Source organism: Salvelinus fontinalis, chromosome 18, assembly GCF_029448725.1.
Source record: "Salvelinus fontinalis isolate EN_2023a chromosome 18, ASM2944872v1, whole genome shotgun sequence".
NCBI classification, from domain to species: Eukaryota; Metazoa; Chordata; class Actinopteri; order Salmoniformes; family Salmonidae; genus Salvelinus; species Salvelinus fontinalis.
In genome coordinates, this window is record NC_074682.1 from 29,939,696 (window position 1) to 29,959,701 (window position 20,006).

A 20,006-nucleotide genomic window follows, 5' to 3' on the forward strand; every position below is an offset into this window, starting at 1 on the left:
CAGGGTGTCTGTTGATCTGTAGCTCTTGAGGTGTTGGGGCTGCGTTTGAGGGCGATGTCCTTCAGGTTCCAGGCAAAGGTGGGCACTGCTGCCTTGTATAGGTGGACCTGGTCGTAAAGGATGTTCAAGTCCAGGGTGGAATTGTGGGCCATGTAGACATTTGGTTTTGAGGCACAGTCACGGGAAATACTTGCATTTACCTGCTGTATGGTAGCAGGGTGAGAGTGTTTTCATGGTAGCAGGGTGGAGTTAACAAGAAATTTGTGGAGTGGTTGAAAAACAAGTTTTAATGACTCCAACCTCAGTGTATGTAAACTTCCGATTTCAACTGTAACTATTTGTTCAGCACTTTTGAAATGTACAGCGATATAATTCAGAACATGGGCAATTTCCCTGTACATCAAGCCAGAACCGTAGGATAAATAAAAGGGCCATATACGCAAACAACGAAAGCTCTTGTAATATTTGATGAGGACATTTCTCTAAAACAGGCTATAGGCTACATGTGCACCACCAAGTCAGAACAGTAGGCTAACTTATGAGGGGGAAGGGACACAATTATTAGGGTGAGGCACATGGACTACTAACAGCTTAGCTACAGTATAAATATATCCCTGGCATATTACATAATTTATGCAGCAGCATAGAATACATTTTTGGACTCACAATTGTGTTGTGCAGACTCGAACAGCAAGGTGGCGCAGCAGTCCTTCTTCTGGGCAAATTTTATCACCACACTTTTTCATCAAAGTGTGGCATTCTCTGTATTTATGGTGCTTTCAAGACAAATGGAAACAAAAAAAACCTAACAAGGTCAAATCATGACGTCAGTGATTTTCAATTCGGAGCTCTAGAAAGAGGCCCAAGTTCCTGACTTGGAATTCCGAGTTGGATAACCGTTCAAAATGTATTTTCCCAATAGTAGCTCGTTTTTCTCAGAGTTCCCAATTGTCTTGAACTCACTGAGGTTTGAGATTTTCCAGTTCCAAGTTTCCACGGCAGAAATCATACTGGATTAACAGCATGGCCAATGTATTCAAACTTTTCTGGCCCATAGTGTTGAATGTGAATGCTTGCATTTAGCCACTGACTCCTTCCAAACCACTCATTGTTGAATTTGCGATGACCAACTTGTTGTGTAGTGTTTATGTCCAATGGCCGATGAGCACCGATACGTTTTATCTATAATTTCTCTTCATATGACAAGGATTGAAAATGATTTGCCAGTGGATTGCAGATTGTGATTCATGATGTTGACTGATTGTTTAGCTTGCTAGCTAAGATTTTGAAAGTATGATGTCGACATGATCAGTCCAATCAAAGCTACAGTAGATATAATGTGATTTGACATCATTTTATCTGTGGCCAATGACCTTCAGCCTTCTTGGATGGGCATCATCAGGCTGGAACACCTGCATTTTGGAGCTGCCTTACTCAAGAACGTAAAAAATAGACCATGAGGGTATGCGGCTTTATTAAGTCAATAATTATTGTATTTTTTTTAAACATTGTCTGCGAACTGATATGACATGTATTCATGTCAAAATAACATGCAGAACAGGATCATTTTTATATATATATCCTATGTATATTGTGTCTACTGTCTGCTCTCTTCTCTCATCATCGTCTCCCTTCTCCTCATCTATCCTCCCTCTCCCTCTCTGTTTTTTATCTCCTAACAGCTGCCCATCCCATCTCCTCTCATCAAAACCAGCAGGATTCCACTGGGAAAAGAGAGATGGATAGAGAGAGGCACAGAGAAAGGCACAGATAGACAAAGAGGCAGGTAGAGAGATTGACAGGGGCAGAAAGATAAAGAGAGGCAGACAGTGGAAAAGAGAGATAAAGAGAGGCAGACAGGTAAAGAGGGAAATTAAGAAAGACAGACAGGGACAAAAGAGAGACTAAGAGAGGCAGACAGGTGAAAAAGAGATAAACAGAGACAGACGGTACAAGAGAGGTAAATAGAGGCAGACAGGGTAGAAGAGAGATAAACAGAGACAGACAGGGAACAAGATAGATAAAGAGAGGCTGGCAGGGGAAGAGAGAGATAAAGAGAGGCAGACAGGTGAAGAGAGAGCTAAAGAGGCAGACAGGGTAGAAGAGAGATAAACAGAGACAGACAGGGAACAAGATAGATAAAGAGAGGCTGGCAGGGAAAAAGAGAGATAAAGAGAGGCATACAGGGAAAAAAGAGAGAGACTAACAGAGGCAGACAGGGTACAAGAGAGATAAAGCGAGGCTTACAGGGTAAGAGAGGCAGACAGGTGAAGTAATAGATTCAGAGAGGCATACGGGGAAGAGAGGCAGACGGGGAAAGAGAGAGATAATGTTAGCAGACAGGGAAAGAGAGAGATAAAGAGAAGGAAGACAGGTAAAGAAAGAGATAAAGAGAGGCATACAGGGTAAGAGAGGTAGACAGGTGAAGAGAGAGATTCAGAGAGGCAGACAGGGGAAGAGAGAGATAAAGAGAGCCCTGGCAGGGAAAGAGAGATATGAAGAGTGAGGAAAGTAGAGAAAGGCCAAAGAGATTCAGGAGAAGGACAATACTGTGGTCTTTTAGGAATGCTTTTACGCCAGGCTTAATTTTGTTCAGTTTCTATTGAGTTTCATGGTTGAACAGCTTTGCAGACTCAGTAGAGTACAGCATCTGAATGTGTTTTCCAAATACAGTATTCAGCTTCTTTCAGCGATCGTCTTCTTATGTTCTGAACAACCAAACACTCTGCCTGTTGAGACAAGAACAGAGACACTCAGCAGAGGAGAGGAGGGAGCAGATGGGCAGGGTTGTGTGTGGTAACAGGAAAGGGTGAGGGAGGAAAGAAAAGGCAGGGGGACGCTAGCAAAAGTAGAGTGGGGGGGGGGGGTCGAGAGGAATGGAATGGATGGGTGGAGAGGGGGATGGAGGAGGGAAGGAAGTGAAGGAGAGAGAGGTTTTCATAAAGTGTTTGGCAAAGACCCTCTCAGTCCTGCACAGCCTCTCAAGAGGGACTCAAGAGGTACTGGTTCTCACTGGTCAGGTAGGTAGGTGTGTGTGTTTGCATGTGTGCATGAGCATTGTATGTGTGTTTTCTTGTGTGTGTTTGTGTGTGTGTGCGTGTGTGTGTGCGTGCATGAATACTGTATGGGTGTGTGTGGACGTGCGTGTGTGGACTTGTTTAACTACCAGAAGTCCGCACAAGAATAGTAAACAAACAAACATTTGACCAAGTGGGGACATTTTGTTGGTCCCCACAAGGTGAAATGCTATTTCTAGTGGGTTTATGGTTAAGGTTAGAATTATTGTTAGGGTTAGAATTAGGTTTAGGGTTATGCGCTACAGTAGGGTTAGTTTTAGGGTTAGGGTTAGGAGCTAGGATTAGGGTTAGGGTTAGGGTTAGGAGCTAGGATTAGGGTTAGGGTTAGGGTTAGGGTTAAGATTAGGTTTTAGGGTTAGAGTTAAGATTAGGGTTAGGGTAAAAGTACGGGTTAGGGTTAGATTTAGGGTTAGGGGTTACAAAATATGATTTTGAATGGGAGTGAATTGTGTGAAACAAGTTTAGCTGTACAAGAGTTATTTGTCTGTCCCCATCAGATAACCCTTTTTGGTTCCAGATAGAACCCTTTTTGGTTCAAGGTAGAACCCTATTGGGTTGTAGAACCCTTTCCCCAGAGGGTTCTACATGGAACCCAAAATAGTTCTACCTGTGGGTTCAGCCAAATAACCCTTTTGGAACCCTTTTTTCTAAGAGTGTACATTCTTCTCTTTTTTTACATTCTCCTCTGTGGATCCATTACCTGATGAAGAAAGATCCTTAAATATAGCCCCTGCAGTAACGTACAGTATTTAACATGCAGTATATCTAGTGTTGAGTCAATAGTGCCTGCTGTTTGGATGGGCTGCTGCTCTTTGGCTTGTTTTCATATCTGTTTTATGTGTGTGTGTGTGTGTGTGTGTGTGTGTGTGTGTGTGTGTGTGTGTGTGTGTGTGTGTGTGTGTGTGTGTGTGTGTGTGTGTGTGTGTGTGTGTGTGTGTGTGTGTGTGTGTGTGTGTCTGTCTGTGTGTGTGTCTGTCTGTGTGTCTATGTGTGTGTGGTGTGTCTGTGTGTGTGTGTGTGTGTGTGTGTGTGTGTGTGTGTGTGTGTGTGTGTGTGTGTGTCTGTGTGTTTCTGTGTGTGTGTGTGTGTGGGTGTCTCTGTGTGTGTGGTGTGTGTGTGTGTTTCTGTGTGTGTGTGTGTGTGTGTGTGTGTGTGTGTGTGTGTGTGTGTGCGTGCGTGCGTGCGTGCGTGCGTGCGTGCGTGCGTGCGTGTGTGTGTGTGTGTGCTGTTCATGGAATCTCTTTTCATGTGGTGATAGATTACATTTTGATAGATAACATTTGACTTGGGTTTTTCTTTGGTTATGGTGTTTTGATGTTTAGCATCTACATTTTACGGTCATTCCAGGAGTACATTATGTACTAAAGCTCTGGCAGCAGGAATGCATTATGTTGTTTTTACAAAGGGGGGCAGAGAAACGTCTTGATGGTAATTTATGAGTTTCAACTGCCAATGGGAGAATGGGTCCTATACAATGTTCTCTCATTTCTATGGGCCCCTTTTTTATACAGTAGGGTCAGGTTGGTTGATGATTATTTTTCCACTGTCATTTGGAGTATTTCCCAGGATATTCAGGTAGGTTTAACTCACATTTCTGAACACTGGGTAAGTCTCCTCTCTTTCTCTCCTCTTAGCTGCAGCAGATTTGTGTGTGAGTTCTTTCCTGCGTGTGTGTGACCATGCGTGGTGTGTGCGTGTTCCTTTTGGCATGCATCATGCCGCTATCCGTCGCCATGCCAGACAGGCAGGACCCGTTTCTCTGGCTGTCCGCCCTGCATGGTCGCGGTTACAACGAGGGCTCCCTATTGGCCGACACCACCGGGGGGGAGTGTCCTGATGAGTGTGACTGCCCGCCCTCCTTTCCCATCGCTATGTACTGTGACGGACGGGGGCTGACAGCCATGCCCACAGTGCCCTCCAGGATGAAGTACCTGTACCTGCAGCACAACGAGATCACCGCCCTGCCAGACTCCGCCCTGGCTAACACTACTAACCTAGTCTGGGTCATGTTGCATCACAACGCGCTGTCTACAGACAAAATCGGCAAGAGGGTAGGTTACTCTATATAACATGACACGTCACTGCACGTCACAATACAGCACTAGACTACACTACACTAGGTTTCGATCAACCAATCAATACATAGATTATAACATCATTTCATCATCATTGTATTCCAGGCGTTTGCCAAGCTGCAAGGGTTGGAGCGTCTGTACCTACAACATAACAACCTGACTGGTGTTCCCCCCAACCTGCCACGCTCACTACGAGACCTTAGACTCAACAACAACAACATCAACAAGGTAACGACATCATTCAGACCCTTCATTACCGCTGCACTTTCAAACACTTGTATTCTTCTTCATCTTTATTCAGTCTTTATTTTGATTGTGAAGTGCATCCAGATGTCTTTCAATCAAGTGTCAAAGAGGCATGTAAAAAAACACACTCTTGGAAAGACCACAAGCGTTCTGGGCTTCATCACTGTTTTTATGCAATCATTTCAAAAAAGTTTATTTTGTTGTGGTTGCCTAGATTACGCCAGAGGCCCTGGAGGGCATGGGCAACCTGACCATCCTGTATCTCCATGACAACGCTCTGACGGAGATGGGCACATCTCTTAGGGGGTTGAACTCACTCACACTCCTCGACGTCAGCGGCAACAAGCTGAAAAAGGTACCATAATGTAAATGGTGTGTGTGTATGTGTGTGTGTGTGCTTTTCACTTTTCTGTCTTCTCTTTGTGAAGCATTTAGTCAAAAATACCTTTGTGAAAACACAATATATAAATACATTTGTATTGATTGATCAAGTGATCTATTGATTGACTGACTGACCCCCCCAGGTTCCAGACAGCCTCCCAGAGCGCATCCACCAGCTGTACCTGGAGTCTAATGCCATCAGCGCTGTCCCAGAGGGATTCCTCAGTAAGTTCTCCCAGCTGCAATACATTCGCATGGGCCACAACCAGCTGACGGACAAGGGCATCCCTCCCAACACCTTCAACGTGACTGGCCTGGTGGAGCTGGACCTCAGCTTTAACCAGCTGGAGAGGATCCCCCCCGTCAGCCAGACGCTAGAGCACCTCTACCTACAGGCCAACCACATCAAAGGTGTGTGTAATTAGGGATGTCTGACAACCTAATTAAGCATAATCAAAACTAATTTATGAGTCATCTCATCATGAACTATGGAGGCCCCTGAGGATCAACAGCAACCACATATCATATCCTTAAACTGTATACAGTATGCATGTTTGCATGCAAGCAGAACATACACATGCACATGTATGAGCACACACCATGACAATGATCCATTGAGGTTGGGGGGAAGCTAAGTTACAGTACGGCTTCTGGTGCTTGGGACACGTCATGTGGTTGTGCAGCATAGTGTGGCTGTGGTGCACAGATGCCCTTACACTCTGCTGCAGGTAGGACACGTCCAGAGTCTAATGACGTGATTCCAGCAGCACTTAGAAGTTGAAGAAACACATTTGCTCTTTGTTTGAATGCCAGAATTTGTTTGAATGCCAGAATGTAAACAATATCTCTCTCTGTCTCTACCTCTCTCGCTGGCTCTCTCCCACACTTGTCTCCTTCCCCTCTCTGTTGCTCTCTCCCTCTCTCTTTGTAGAGTTTACCCTGGGTAGTTTCTGTAGTGTCGTGGACGTGATTAACTTCTCCAAACTGAGGACGGTGCGTCTGGATGGGAATGAGATCAGCACCAGGGATGTCCCCTCCGACTCAGTCCTTTGTCTGCGCATGGCCAACACCATCGAGGTGTAACACTCCCCTCTCACCACCAGGCTACAGCACCATCTAGGTGTAACACTCCCCTCTCACCACCAGGCTACAGCACCATCTAGGTGTAACACAACCATCTCACCACCAGGCTACAGCACCATCAAGGTGTAACACTCCCCTCTCACCACCAGGCTACAGCACCATCTAGGTGTAACACAACCATCTCACCACCAGGCTACAGCACCATCTAAGTGTAACACTCCCCTCTCACCACCAGGCTACAGCACCATCTAGGTGTAACACAACCATCTCACCACCAGGCTACAGCACCATCAAGGTGTAACACTCCCCTCTCACCACCAGGCTACAGCACCATCTAGGTGTAACACAACCATCTCACCACCAGGCTACAGCACCATCAAGGTGTAACACTCCCCTCTCACCACCAGGCTACAGCACCATCAAGGTGTAACACTCCCCTCTCACCACCAGGCTACAGCACCATCAAGGTGTAACACAACCATCTCACCACCAGGCTACAGCACCATCAAGGTGTAACACTCCCCTCTCACCACCAGGCTACAGCACCATCTAGGTGTAACACTCCCCTCTCACCACCAGGCTACAGCACCATCAAGGTGTAACACTCCCATCTCACCACCAGGCTACAGCACCATCAAGGTGTAACACAACCATCTCACCACCAGGCTACAGCACCATCAAGGTGTAACACTCCCCTCTCCCCACCAGGCTACAGCACCATCAAGGTGTAACACAACCATCTCACCACCAGGCTACAGCACCATCAAGGTGTAACACAACCATCTCAACACTGGAATGCAGCATTTCCAGTACACATTTGCAACTCTCCTATTTCCTGAACGGAGGGCAGCAGTTTGATCGTCACTAGTTACCAAAGCCACAAAGTCATAATTATTATTATTATTATTATTATTATTATTTCTATAATATATTAGCCATTCAGCAGACACTTCTATCCAGAATGACTTGCAGTCATGCATGCATACATTGGGTTGTCCTGGGAATCGTGCCAAGCGCTGCCAACTGAGCTACAATTTCTCTGCCAAAAATTGGATTTTAAATCTAACCCTAACCTTAACCACACTGCTAAACGTATGCCTAACCTTAACCTTAAATGAAGACTGAGAAGCACATTTTTGCTTTCATTAATTTTGACAATATAGACAATTTTGACTCTGTGGCTGTGATAACTAGTGACAAAGCAGCAGTCCTAACTTTAGCATCACATTGCAATTCTCCAATCTCACCAAGAAGGGGCAGCAGAGGGTTATGAGACACAAAGGCACACCAAGTTTATTTTGGTTTAGTTTGTTTTACTAATATCATTCAAAAGGACATTATCATACATCTCCATATCAGGACAAGTTGTTTTCTAAACTTTAGAAATAGAATGTTCAAAGCATGTTCAAAGTCAACTTCATGTCAACTTTTGACGGTCAGAAAAAAATGATGGACGAATGGTGGTTCTGGCCATAATTTACGTTGTCTGACAACATATGAGCCTCAGAGAAATGCCATTGGCTCAGATCTCTGTGTTCCGGCCCTAACCCGAGTAGGGATGTAACTGTTGTGATTTATGATTGAGATTTATGATATGAAAGACATGTAGGCATACTGCATGTATTGGTATTAGTATTGACTAAGGGCCTTGGTGTTTTGATGTCCTTTACAGGGCTTTCTTCTTGACTTAATAAAGGTATTCATGTTTTACTAAGACTTAACCTGTTTTGATTTTGGATTATTGTTTATGTTCAATCTCTTGTTTCACAAAATCAATATAGTTTTCGGGACAAAAAATGTAACTTGAGTGCCACAGTAAACCCACTGGGCCAGACAATACCCAGAAATTAGCTTTCATTGGGTAGGGTCTGCAGTTTGTATGTGATACGAGAGACAGAGGCAGAGACAAGGACAGGGACAGAGACAGAGGCAGCGACAAGGACAGGGACAGAGACAGAGGCAGCGACAAGGACAGAGACACAAACAGAGACCCGATCACCCAACTATTTCTCTATGGCGCACACTTACAAACACACTTTCTTTTATAGACACTCTTTCTGCACACACAAAATTACACACTTCCAGTCATAGCCAAGGTAAGTGCTTTGAATGGTAAGGTGGGAAAACCTTGTCAACAAATGTGGGGGGGGGTCAATGTAAATAGTCCAGGTGGCCACTTAACAAATTGTTCAGCAGTCTTATGGCTTAGGGTAGAAGCTGTTAAGGAGCATTTTGTTCCTAGACTTGGCGCTTTGGTACCGCTTGCAATGCGGTATAGCAGCTAGAACAGTCTATGACTTGGGTGACTGGAGTCTGACAATTCTTTGGGCTTTCGTCTGACACTGCCTACAGTAGTGTATAGGTCCTGGATGAAAGGAAGCTTGGCTGCAGTGATGTACTGGGCCGTACACTCTACCCTCTGTAGCGCCTTACGGTCAGATGCCGAGCAGTTGCCATACCAGGCGGTGATGCAACCGGTCGGGATGCTCTCGATGGTGCAGCTGTAGAACTTCTTGAGGATCTGGGGACCCATGCCAAATATATTTCAGTCTCCTGAGGGGGAAAGGTGTTGTGGTGCCCTCTTCACGACTGTCTTGGTGTGTTTGGAACATGATAGTTTGTTGGTGATATGGACACCAGGAACTTGAAACTCTCGACCCGCTCCACTACAGCCCCGTCGATATGAATGGCGGCCTCTGCCTCTGTCTATTTGGCCCGCCTTTTCCTGTAGTCCACGATCAGCTCCTTTGTCTTGCTCACATTGAGGGAGAGGTTGTTGTCCTGGCACCACACTGCCAGGTCCCTGACCTCCTCCCTATAGGCTGTCTCATCATTGTCGGTGATCAGGCCTACCACTGTTGTGTCATCAGCAAACTTAAGGAATGGTATTGGAGTTGTGTTTGGCGACGCAGTCAAGGGTGAACAGGGAGTACAGGAGGGGACTAAGCATGCACTCCTGAGGGGCCCCAGTGTTGAGGATCAGCGTGGTAGACGTGTTGTTGACTACCCTTACCACCTGGGGGCAGCTCGTCAGGAAGTCCATGATCCAGTTGCAGAGGGAGGTGTTTAGTCCCAGGGTCCTTAGGTTAATGATGAGCTTAGTGGGCACTATGGTGTTGAACGCTGCTGAGCTGTAGTTAATGAACAGCATTCTCACATAGGTTTTCCTTTTGTCCAGGTGGGAAAGGGCAGTGTGGAGTGCGATTGAGACTGCGTCATATGTGGATCTGTTGGGGCGGTATGGGAATTGGAGTGGGTCTAGGGTATCCGGGAGGATGCTGTTGATGTGAGCCATGACCAGCCTTTCAAAGCACTTCATGGCTACCAAAGTGAGTGCTACGGGGCGCTAATCAATTAAGCAGGTTACCTTCGCTTCCCTGGGCCCAGGGACGTTGGCGGTCTGCTTGAAACATATAGGTATCACAGACTCAGTCAGGCAGAGGTTGAAAATGTCAGTGAAGACACTGTAATCCTAGATTCAGATCATTCAGGTGAAAAAAAAACATCACCCAGACAGGCCAGTCATGTGAGAAACACGTCATCATGCAAGCAGTCAGACAAGTGAAAATGATGGTCATTAAAGAAAACTTTAAAATCGTCTCTCAATTAAAAAAAAACTGTCAATACTTTGCCCCTTGATAACCAGCTCACTTCTGTATGTTGTAAAAGCGTTACATGGTCGCTGCCCATGTCATTGCATAGCGCAGAAAATACAAGAGAGTTCAAGGGCCTTGCTTTAACAAAGTTAACCATTTTCACTGTAGTGTCCAAAACGTCTTTCAAGCTGTCGGGCATTTACTTGGCAGCAAGAGCCTCTCGGTGGATGCTGCAGTGTACCCAAGTGGCGTCGGGAGCAACTGCTTGCACACGCGTTACCACTCCACTATGTCTCCCTGTCATGGCTTTTATGCCATCAGTACAGATACAGACACATCTTGACCACCAGAGTCTATTTGATGTCACAAAGATGTCCAGTACTTTAAAAATATAATCTCCTGTTGTCCTGGTTTCCAGAAGAGGATGTCTTCCTTAATTGACCCCCCATAAACGTAACGGACATAGACTAAAGAAATGTCCTTGTTTTCAAAAGAAAAGCATTTTTTTCATCCATTAAAATAAAATAAAATAGTTCAGAAATACAGTGTAGACATTGTTAATGTTTTAAATGACTATTGTAGATGGAAATGGCTGATTTTATATGACATATCTACATAGGTGGACAGAGGCCCATTATCAGCAACAATCACTCCTTTCTTCCAATGGTACCTTGTGTTAGCTAATCCAAGTTTAGCATTTTAAAAGGCTAATTGATAATTAGAAAACTCCTTTGCAATTATGTTAGCACAGCTAAAAACTGTTGTTCTGATTAAAGAAGCAATACAACTGGCCTTCTTTAGACTTGTTGAGTATCTGGAACATCAGCATTTGTGGGTTCGATTACAGGCTCAAAATGGCGAGAAACAAAGAACTTTCTTCTGAAACTCGTCAGTCTGTTCTTGTTCTGAGAAGTGGCTATTCCATGCAAGATATTGCCAAGGAACTGCAGATCTGGTACAACACTGTGTACTACTCCCTTCACAGAACAGTGCAAACTGGCTATAACTAGAATAGTAAGAGGAGTGGGAGGCCCCGGTGCACAACTGAGCAAGAAGACAAGTACATTAGTGACTCTGGGATGCTGGCCTTCTAGGCAGAGTTCCTCTGTCCAGTGTCTATGATATTTTGCCTTATTGGCCAGTCTGAGATATGGCTTTTGCTTTGCAACTCTGCCTAGAAGGCTATCATCCTGGAGTCGCCTCTTCACTGTTGACGTTGAGACTGGTGTTTTGCGGGTACTACTGTTCGCTGAACACTAGATTGTATAATTTTATTTTTGGAAGTGAAATGATGCTACTCAGGAGAGAAAGAAACCTCACCCAAATGTAAAGCCCTGTTGGAAAATTTACAGTTGAAGTCGGAAGTTTACATACACTTAGGTTGGAGTCATTAAAACTAGTTTTTCAACCATCACAAATTTCTTGTTAACAAACTATAGTTTTGGCAAGTCGGTTAGGACATCTACTTTGTGCATGACACTAGTCATTTTTTCAACAATTGTTTACAGACAGATTATTTCACTTATAATTCACTGTATCACAATTCCAGTGGGTCAGAAGTTTACATACGCTAAGTTGACTGTGCCTTTAAACAGCTTGGAAAATTCCAGAAAATTATGTAATGGCTTTAGAAGCTTCTGATAGGCTCATTGACATCATTTGAGGTGTACCTGTGGATGTGTTTCAAGGCCTAACTTCAAACTCAGTGCCTGTTTGCTTGACATCATGGGAAAATTAAAAGAAATAAGCCAAGAACCCAGGAAAAAAAATTGTAGACCTCCACAAGTCTGGTTCATCCTTGGGAGCAATTTCCAAATGCCTGAAGGTACCACGTTCATCTGTACAAACAATAGCACACAAGTATAACCACCATGGGACCACACAGCTGTCATACCGCTCAGGAAGGAGACGCGTTCTGTCTCCTAGAGATGAACGTACTTTGGTGCGAAAAGTGCAAATCAATCCCAGAACAACAGCAAAGGAGCTTGTGAATATCCTGGAGGAAACATGAACAAAAGTATCTATATCCACAGTAAAACGAGTCCTATATCAACACAACCTGAAAGTCCGCTCAGCAAGGAAGAAGCCGCTCCTCCAAAACCGCCATAAAACAGCCAGACTACGGTTTGCAACTGCACATGGGGACAAAGATTGTACTTTTTGGAGAAATGTCCTCTGGTCTGATGAAACAAAAATAGAACTGTTTGGCCATAATGACCATTGTTATGTTTGGAGGAAAAAAGGGGGAGTTTGCAAGCCGAAGAACACCATCCCAACCGTGAAGCACGGGGGTGGCAGTATCATGTTGTGGGGGTGCTTTGCTGCAGGAGGAACTGGTGCACTTCACAAAATAGATGGCTTCATGAGAAAGGAAAATTAGGTGGGTATGTTGAAGCAACATCTCAAGACATCAGTCAGGAAGTTAAAGCTTGGTCGCAAACGGGTCTTCCAAATGGACAATGACCCCAAGCATACTTCCAAAGTTGTGGCAAAATGGCTTAAGGACAACAAAGTCACTAGGTGGCCAGTACTCTTCTTGCTGTGCCGGGTGGAGATTATAACAGAACATGGCCAATATGTTCAAATGTTCATAGATGACCAGCAGGGTCAAATAATAATAATCACAGTGGTTGTCGAGGGTGCAACAGGTCAGCCCCTCATGAGTAAATGTCAGTTGGCTTTTCATAGCCGATCATTCAGAGTATCTCTACAGAGTATCTCTGCTGTCTCTAGAGAATTGAAAACAGTAGGTCTGGATAGGGACAATAGGGACAAACAGGAAGGATATAACCCAACCCACTTTGCCAAAGCACAGCCCCCACACCACTAGAGGGATAACTTCAACAACCAACGTACCATCCTGAGACAAGGCCGAGTATAGCCCACAAAGATCTCCGCCACGGCACAACCCAAGGGGGGGTGTCAACCCAGACAGGAAGATCACGTCAGTGACTCAACCCACTCAAGTGACGCACCCCTCCTAGGGACGGCATGGAAGAGCACCAGTAAGCCAGTGACTCAGCCTCTGTAATAGGGTTAGAGGCAGAGAATCCCAGTGGAGAGAGGGGAACCGGCCAGGCAGAGACAGCAAGAGCGGTTCGTTGCTCCAGTGCCTTTCCATTCACCTTCACACTCCTGGGCCAGACTACACTCAATCATAGGACCTACTGAAGAGAGTATTCAATAAAGACTTATAGGTTGAGACCATAGTCTGCATTTCTCACATGGGTAGGCAGACCATTCCATAAAAATTGAGATCTATAGGAGAAAACCCTGCCTCCAGCTGTTTGCTTAGAAATTCTATGGACAGTAAGGAGGCCTGCGTCTTGTGACCGTAGCGTACGTGTAGGTATATACGGCAGGACCAAATTGGAAAGATAGGTTGGAGCAAGCTCATGTAATGCTTTGTAGGTTAGCAGTAAAACCTTAAAATCAGCCCTTGCCTTAACAGGAAGCCAGTGTAGAGAGGCTAGCATTGGAGTAATATGATCAAAGTTTTGGGTTCAAGTCAAGATTCTAGCAGCCATGTTTAGCACTAACTGAAGTGTATTTAGTGCGTTATCCGGGTAGCCGGAAGGTAGAGCATTGCAGTAGTCTAACCTAGAAGTGACAAAAGCAAGGATACATATTTCTGCATAATTTTTGGACAGAAAGTTTCAGATTTTTGCAATGTTACGTAGATGAAAAAAGCTGTTGTTGAAACAGTCTTGATATGTTCGTCAAAAGAGAGATCAGAGTCCAGAGTAATGCCAAGGTCCTGCACAGTTTTATTTGAGACGTCAGATTCGACAGAAGATCTCTTTGTTTCTTGGGAGTTTAAAAGTAGTACATTTGCAGGCATCCACTTCCTTATGTCTGAAACACAGGCTTCCAGGGAGGGCAATTTTGGTGCTTCACCATGTTTCATCAACATGTACAGCTCTGTGTCATCTGCATAGCAGTGAAAGTTAACATTATGTTTCCGAATGACATCACCAAGAGGTAAAATATATAGTGAAAACAATAGTGGTCCTAAAACGGAGCCTTGAGGAACACCGAAATTTACAGTTGATTTGTCAGAGGACAAACCATCCAGAGACAAACGGATATCTTTCCGACAGATAAGATCTAACCCAGGCCAGAACTTGTCTGTGTAGACCAATTTGGGTTTCCAATTTCTCCAAAAGAATGTGGTGATCGATGGTATCAAAAGCAGCACTAAGGTCTAGGAGCACGAGGACAGATGCAGAGCCTCGGTCTGACGCCATTAAAAGGTCATTTACCACCTTCACAAGTGCAGTCTCAGTGCTATGATGGGGTCTAAAACCAGACTGAAGCGTTTCGTATACATTGTTTGTCTTCAGGAAGGCAGTGAGTTGCTGCGCAACAGCTTTTTATTTATTTTTTGAAAGGAATGGGAGATTCGATATAGGCCGATAGTTTTTTATATTTTCTGGGTCAAGGTTTGGCTTTTTCAAGAGAGGCTTTATTAATGCCACTTTTAGTGAGTTTGGTACACATCCGGTGGATAGAGAGCCGTTTATTATGTTCAACATAGGAGGGCCAAGAACAGGAAGCAACTCTTTCAGTAGTTTAGTTGAAATAGATGCAGCTTGAAGGTTTAGAGGCCATGATTATTTTCATCAATGTGTCAAGAGATATAGTACTAAAAAACTTGAGTGTCTCCCTTGATCCTAGGTCCTGGCAGAGTTGTGCAGACTCAGGACAACTGAGCTTTGGAGGAATATGCAGATTTAAAGAGGAGTCCGTAATTAGCTTTCTAATGATTATGATCTTTTCCTCAAAGAAGTTCATGAATTTATCACTGCTGAAGTGAAAGCCATCCTCTCTTGGGGAATCCTGCTTTTTAGTTAGCTTTGCGACAGTATCAAAAATAAATGTTGGATTGTTATTATTTTCCTCAATTAAGTAGGAAAAATAGGATGATCGAGCAGCTTCGATACTGCACGGCACTGTCTTTCAAATCTAGTCGGAAGACTTGGTGTAGCGCCATTTCTGTGCCAATTTTCTGGAAGCTTGCTTCAGAGCTCGGGTATTTTCTGTATACCAGAGAGCTAGTTTCTTATGACAAATGTTTTTTGTTTTTATGGGTGCGACTGCATCTAGGGTAATGTTCAAGGTTAAATTGAGTTCCTCAGTTAGGTGGTTAGCTGATGTTTGTACTCTGACATCCTTGGGTAGACGGAGGGAGTCTGGAAGGGCATCTAGGAATCTTTAGGTTATCCGAGAATTTATAGCACGACTTTTGATGATCCTTGGTTGGGGTCTGAGCAGATTTTTTTTGCGATTGCAAATGTAATAAAATGGTGGTCCGATAGTTCAGGATTATGAAGAAAAACGTTAAGAACCACAATATTTATTCCACGGGACAAAACTAGGTCCAGAGTATGACTGTGGCAGTGAGTAGGTCTGGAGACATGTTGGACAAAACACACTGAGTCGATGACTGTTCCGAAAGCCTTTTGGAGTGGGTCTGTGGACTTTTCCATGGGAATATTAAAGTCACCAAAAATTAGAATATGATCTGCCATGACTACAAGGTCCGATAGGAATTCAGGGAACACAGTGAGGAACGCTGTATATTGCCCAAGAGGCCTGTAAACAGTAGCTATAAAAAGTGATTGAGTAGGCTAGATAGATTTCATGACTAGAAGCTCAAAAAACGAAAACGTCGGATTTATTTTGTAAATTGAAATTTGCTATCATGAATGTTAGCAACACCTCAGCCTTTGCGGGATGCACAGGGTATATGGCCACTAGTGTAACCAGGAGATGAGGCCTCATTTAACACAGTAAATTCATCAGGCTTAAGCCATGTTCCATTCAGGCCAAACACATCAAGATTATGATCAGTGATTAGTTCATTGACTATAACTGCCTTGGAAGTGAGGGATCTAACATAAAGTAGCCCTATTTTGAGATGTGAGGTATCACAATCTCTTTCAATAATGTCAGGAATGGAGGAGGTCTTTATTCCAGTGATTGTGTTAAGGCGAACACCACCATGTTTAGTTTTGCCCAACCTAGGTTGTGGCACAGACACGGTCTCAATGGGGATAGCTGAGCTGACTACACTGACTGTGCTAGTGGCAGACTCCACTAAGCTGGCAGGCTGGCTAACAGCCTGCTGCTTGGCCTGCACCCTATCTCCCTATACCAAATAGTAATTGAGTGTATGTAAACTTCTGACCCACTGGGAATGTAATGAAAGATATAAAAGCTGAAATAAATAATTCTCTCTACTATTATTCTGACATTTCACATTCTTAAAATAAAGTGGTGATCCTAACTGACCAAAGACAGGGAAGTTTTACTAGGATTAAATGTCAGGAATTGTGAAAAACTGAGTTTAAATCTATTTGGCTAAGGTGTATGTAAACTTCCAACTTCAACTGTAAATGGACTGTTTGAAAATGTGAAGATAAAAGCGTATTCCAGTTTGGGAATTCCTGCCATGGGCGATTAGTATGAACATTTATGCAGTTGCTCTGTGTAATAGTGTCTGCTAAAATGTAAAATGGTATTTATTTATCATGTTACCATTGATGTATTATAATGAGAGATAAGGTGATGTCACCTTGTGCCCTTAATAATAAATCCAAGTGTTTGACATGGGGGAGTGGACCAATACATTTATGATCAAATACTTTCAATCAATCAAATGTATTTATAAAGCCCTTCTTACATCAGCTGATGTCATAAAGTGCTGTACAGAAACCCAGCCTAAAACCCCAAACAGCAAGCAATGCAGGTGTAGAAGCATGGTGGCTAGGAAAAACTCCCTAGAAAGACCAGAACCTAGGAAGAAACCTATAGAGGAACCAGGTTATGAGGGGTGGCCAATCCTCTTCTGGCTGTGCCGGTTGGAGATTATAACAGAACATGGCCAAGATGATCTGGTTTCCATGGCCAAGTTTCCATGACCAAGATGACTTTGATCTGGTTTCCTTTAAATATCATCCAATTTCATCAAAAACCTGATTTTGACTCTCAATGCACTTTAAACGAACAATATTTTGACGCTTTTAGGGTTAAAACAGGGGGCTTTGGTGATGCGTAACATGTCTGTTGTCTTTACTAGTTTCCTGCGGTCAGGATTACCGTAAAATGACTGTTTAAGACTGAAAACATGCTGTAATCTCTGAAAACACAGTCCTGGAAAAATACAGTGTCCTGTACAATGGAAACAACATGATGTAGCCTGTGTGTATATGTGTGTGTGTGTGTGTGTGTGTGTGTGTGTGTGTGTGTGTGTGTGTGTGTGTGTGTGTGTGTGTGTGTGTGTGTGTGTGTGTGTGTGTGTGTGTGTGTGTGTGTGTGTGTGTCCAACTAACCTCTAATCCTATGATGAGGGTCCTGCTACTGTAATGTGACCATCTCTCTCTGTGTCAGCAGATGCGTAATGAACTCACTTCACCCTTGCTCACATACACAACAATCATGTAGTGCAACAGTCAGTCATGACGGATAAATGAGGTAACTCAGTGCTTAACTATATTTGTCGATAGCTCAATATACATTATTCCAATTGCCTGTTTACTCTATATGTGTGTATTTGTGATGCCATAGAAACTATTGTCTATACAGCCCAGCTCTGAGAACCACCTCCAAGCTGTAGGCCTACTACAGTAGACTACATCCTGTATCTCGGTATATCTGACCACATCCTCTCTGCCCCTGCCTCACCTCCTCTGCCTCTGCTGTTACTGCTACAGGTAGTCTGAGAACATCAACAATACTTCTCACCACTTCCCTGACATCGGTGGTGGCTGATAGCGATAGTGGTAGCTTAGCAGTTCAGAGTGTTTGGTCAGTAACCAAAAGGTTTCTGGTTCAAATTCCCAAACCAACTAGCTGATATATTCGTTGACGTGCCCTTGAGTAAGGCACTTAACCCTAACTGCTCCTGTAAATTGCTCTGGATAAGAGTATCTGCTAAATTACTTAAATTTAAGGACAAGATGGCTGTTCTGGAGAGGTCCAAAAACTCTTCCTTACTGAGGACTACTCGGAAGCTATTAGCGCCAGAGGTGTAAAGTACTTATCACTGCCAGAGAGCGTGGGAACATTGCTTACATTCACTATGACAGGCACATTGTCCACCCTCCCTCCCAAAATACTTGTAGCAGTGAGAGAGCCTAGCTTCGGGTCAGCAGCTTCAGCCCCACATCACACATACATCAATCAATTGATACTCAAAAGTGCCTGATTGACAATGTTCTTGTCATGCTTTCTGTATTTTTCTTCATATGTCTAACTCCGATAAGCTACCCAGGAAAGGGCAAAACATTGTAAATATTAAATATTACCTTATAAATAAGGTTTATGAAATCAATAACTTGCTAAAATCAGATAATGTTCATATATTGCTCATCACAGACTCAGTTACACGTTCACCTGCCTCACCTAAAGCATTTTCATTTGGGGTGCTACTATAGGCCATACACCTTTACATACACCTTAGCCAAATAAATTTAAACTCAGTTTTTCACAAATCCTAACATTTAATCTGAGTTTTAAAAAACGGTTTTAGGTCAGTTAGAATCACCAGTATTTTAAGAATGTGAAATGTCAGAATAATAGTAGAGGGAATGATTCATTTCAGCTTTTATTTCTTTCATCACATTCCCAGTGGGTCAGAAGTTTACATACATTCAATTACTACTTGGTAGCATTGCATTGGAATTGTTTAACTTGGGTCAAACGTTTCGGGTAGCCTTCCACAAGCTTCCCACAATAAGTTGGATGAATTTTGGCCCATTCCTCCTGACAGAGCTGGTGTAACTGAGTCAGGTTAAAAATACCTTGACTTTGTTGCCCTTAAGCCATTTTGCCACAACTTTGGAAGTATGCTTGGGGTCATTGTCCATTTGGAAGACTGAATTGCGACAAAGCTTAACTCCCTGACTGATGTCTTGAGATGTTGCTTCAATATATCCACATAATTTTCCTCCCTCATGATGCATCTATTTTGTGAAGTGCACCAGTCCCTCCTGCAGCAAAGCACCCCAACAACATTATACTGCCACCCCCGTGCATCACGGTTGGGATGGTGTTCTTTGGCTTGCAAACCTGCCCCTTTTTCCTCCAAACATAACGATGGTCCTTATGGCCAAACAGTTCTATTTTTGTTTCATCAGACCAGAGGACATTTCTCCAAAAAGTACAATCTTTGTCCCCATGTGCAGTATGGCGATTTTGGAGCAGTAGCTTCTTCCTTGCTGAGTGGCCTCTCAGGTTATGTCGATATAGGACTCGTTTAACTGTGGATATAGATATTTTTTGTACCTGTTTCCTCCAGCATCTTCACAAGCTCCTTTGCTGTTGTTCTGGGATTGATTTGCACTTTTCACACCAAAGTACATTAATCTCTAGGAGACAGAACGCATCTCCTTCCTGAGCTGTATGACAGCTGCGTGGTCCCATGGTGTTCATACTTGCGTACTGTTGTATGTACAGGTGAACGTGGTACCTTCAGGCGTTTGGAAATTGCTCCCAAGGATTAACCAGACTTGTGGAGGTCTACAATTTTTTTTTGAGGTCTTGGC

General features: G+C 43.8%; 1 protein-coding gene across 1 annotated transcript; it reads left to right on the forward strand.

The window, feature by feature from the left end:
• The first annotated feature begins 2,930 nt into the window (after window positions 1-2,930).
• On the forward strand, window positions 2,931-8,583 carry LOC129815262 (fibromodulin-like). The gene is made up of 6 exons (XM_055868900.1): window positions 2,931-3,020; window positions 4,712-5,128; window positions 5,258-5,380; window positions 5,613-5,753; window positions 5,923-6,190; window positions 6,711-8,583. Exons 2-6 carry the CDS (start codon window positions 4,757-4,759, stop codon window positions 6,860-6,862), a joined length of 1,056 nt encoding a protein of 351 aa, XP_055724875.1. The 5' UTR covers window positions 2,931-3,020; window positions 4,712-4,756; the 3' UTR covers window positions 6,863-8,583.
• The last annotated feature ends 11,423 nt before the right edge of the window (window positions 8,584-20,006 follow it).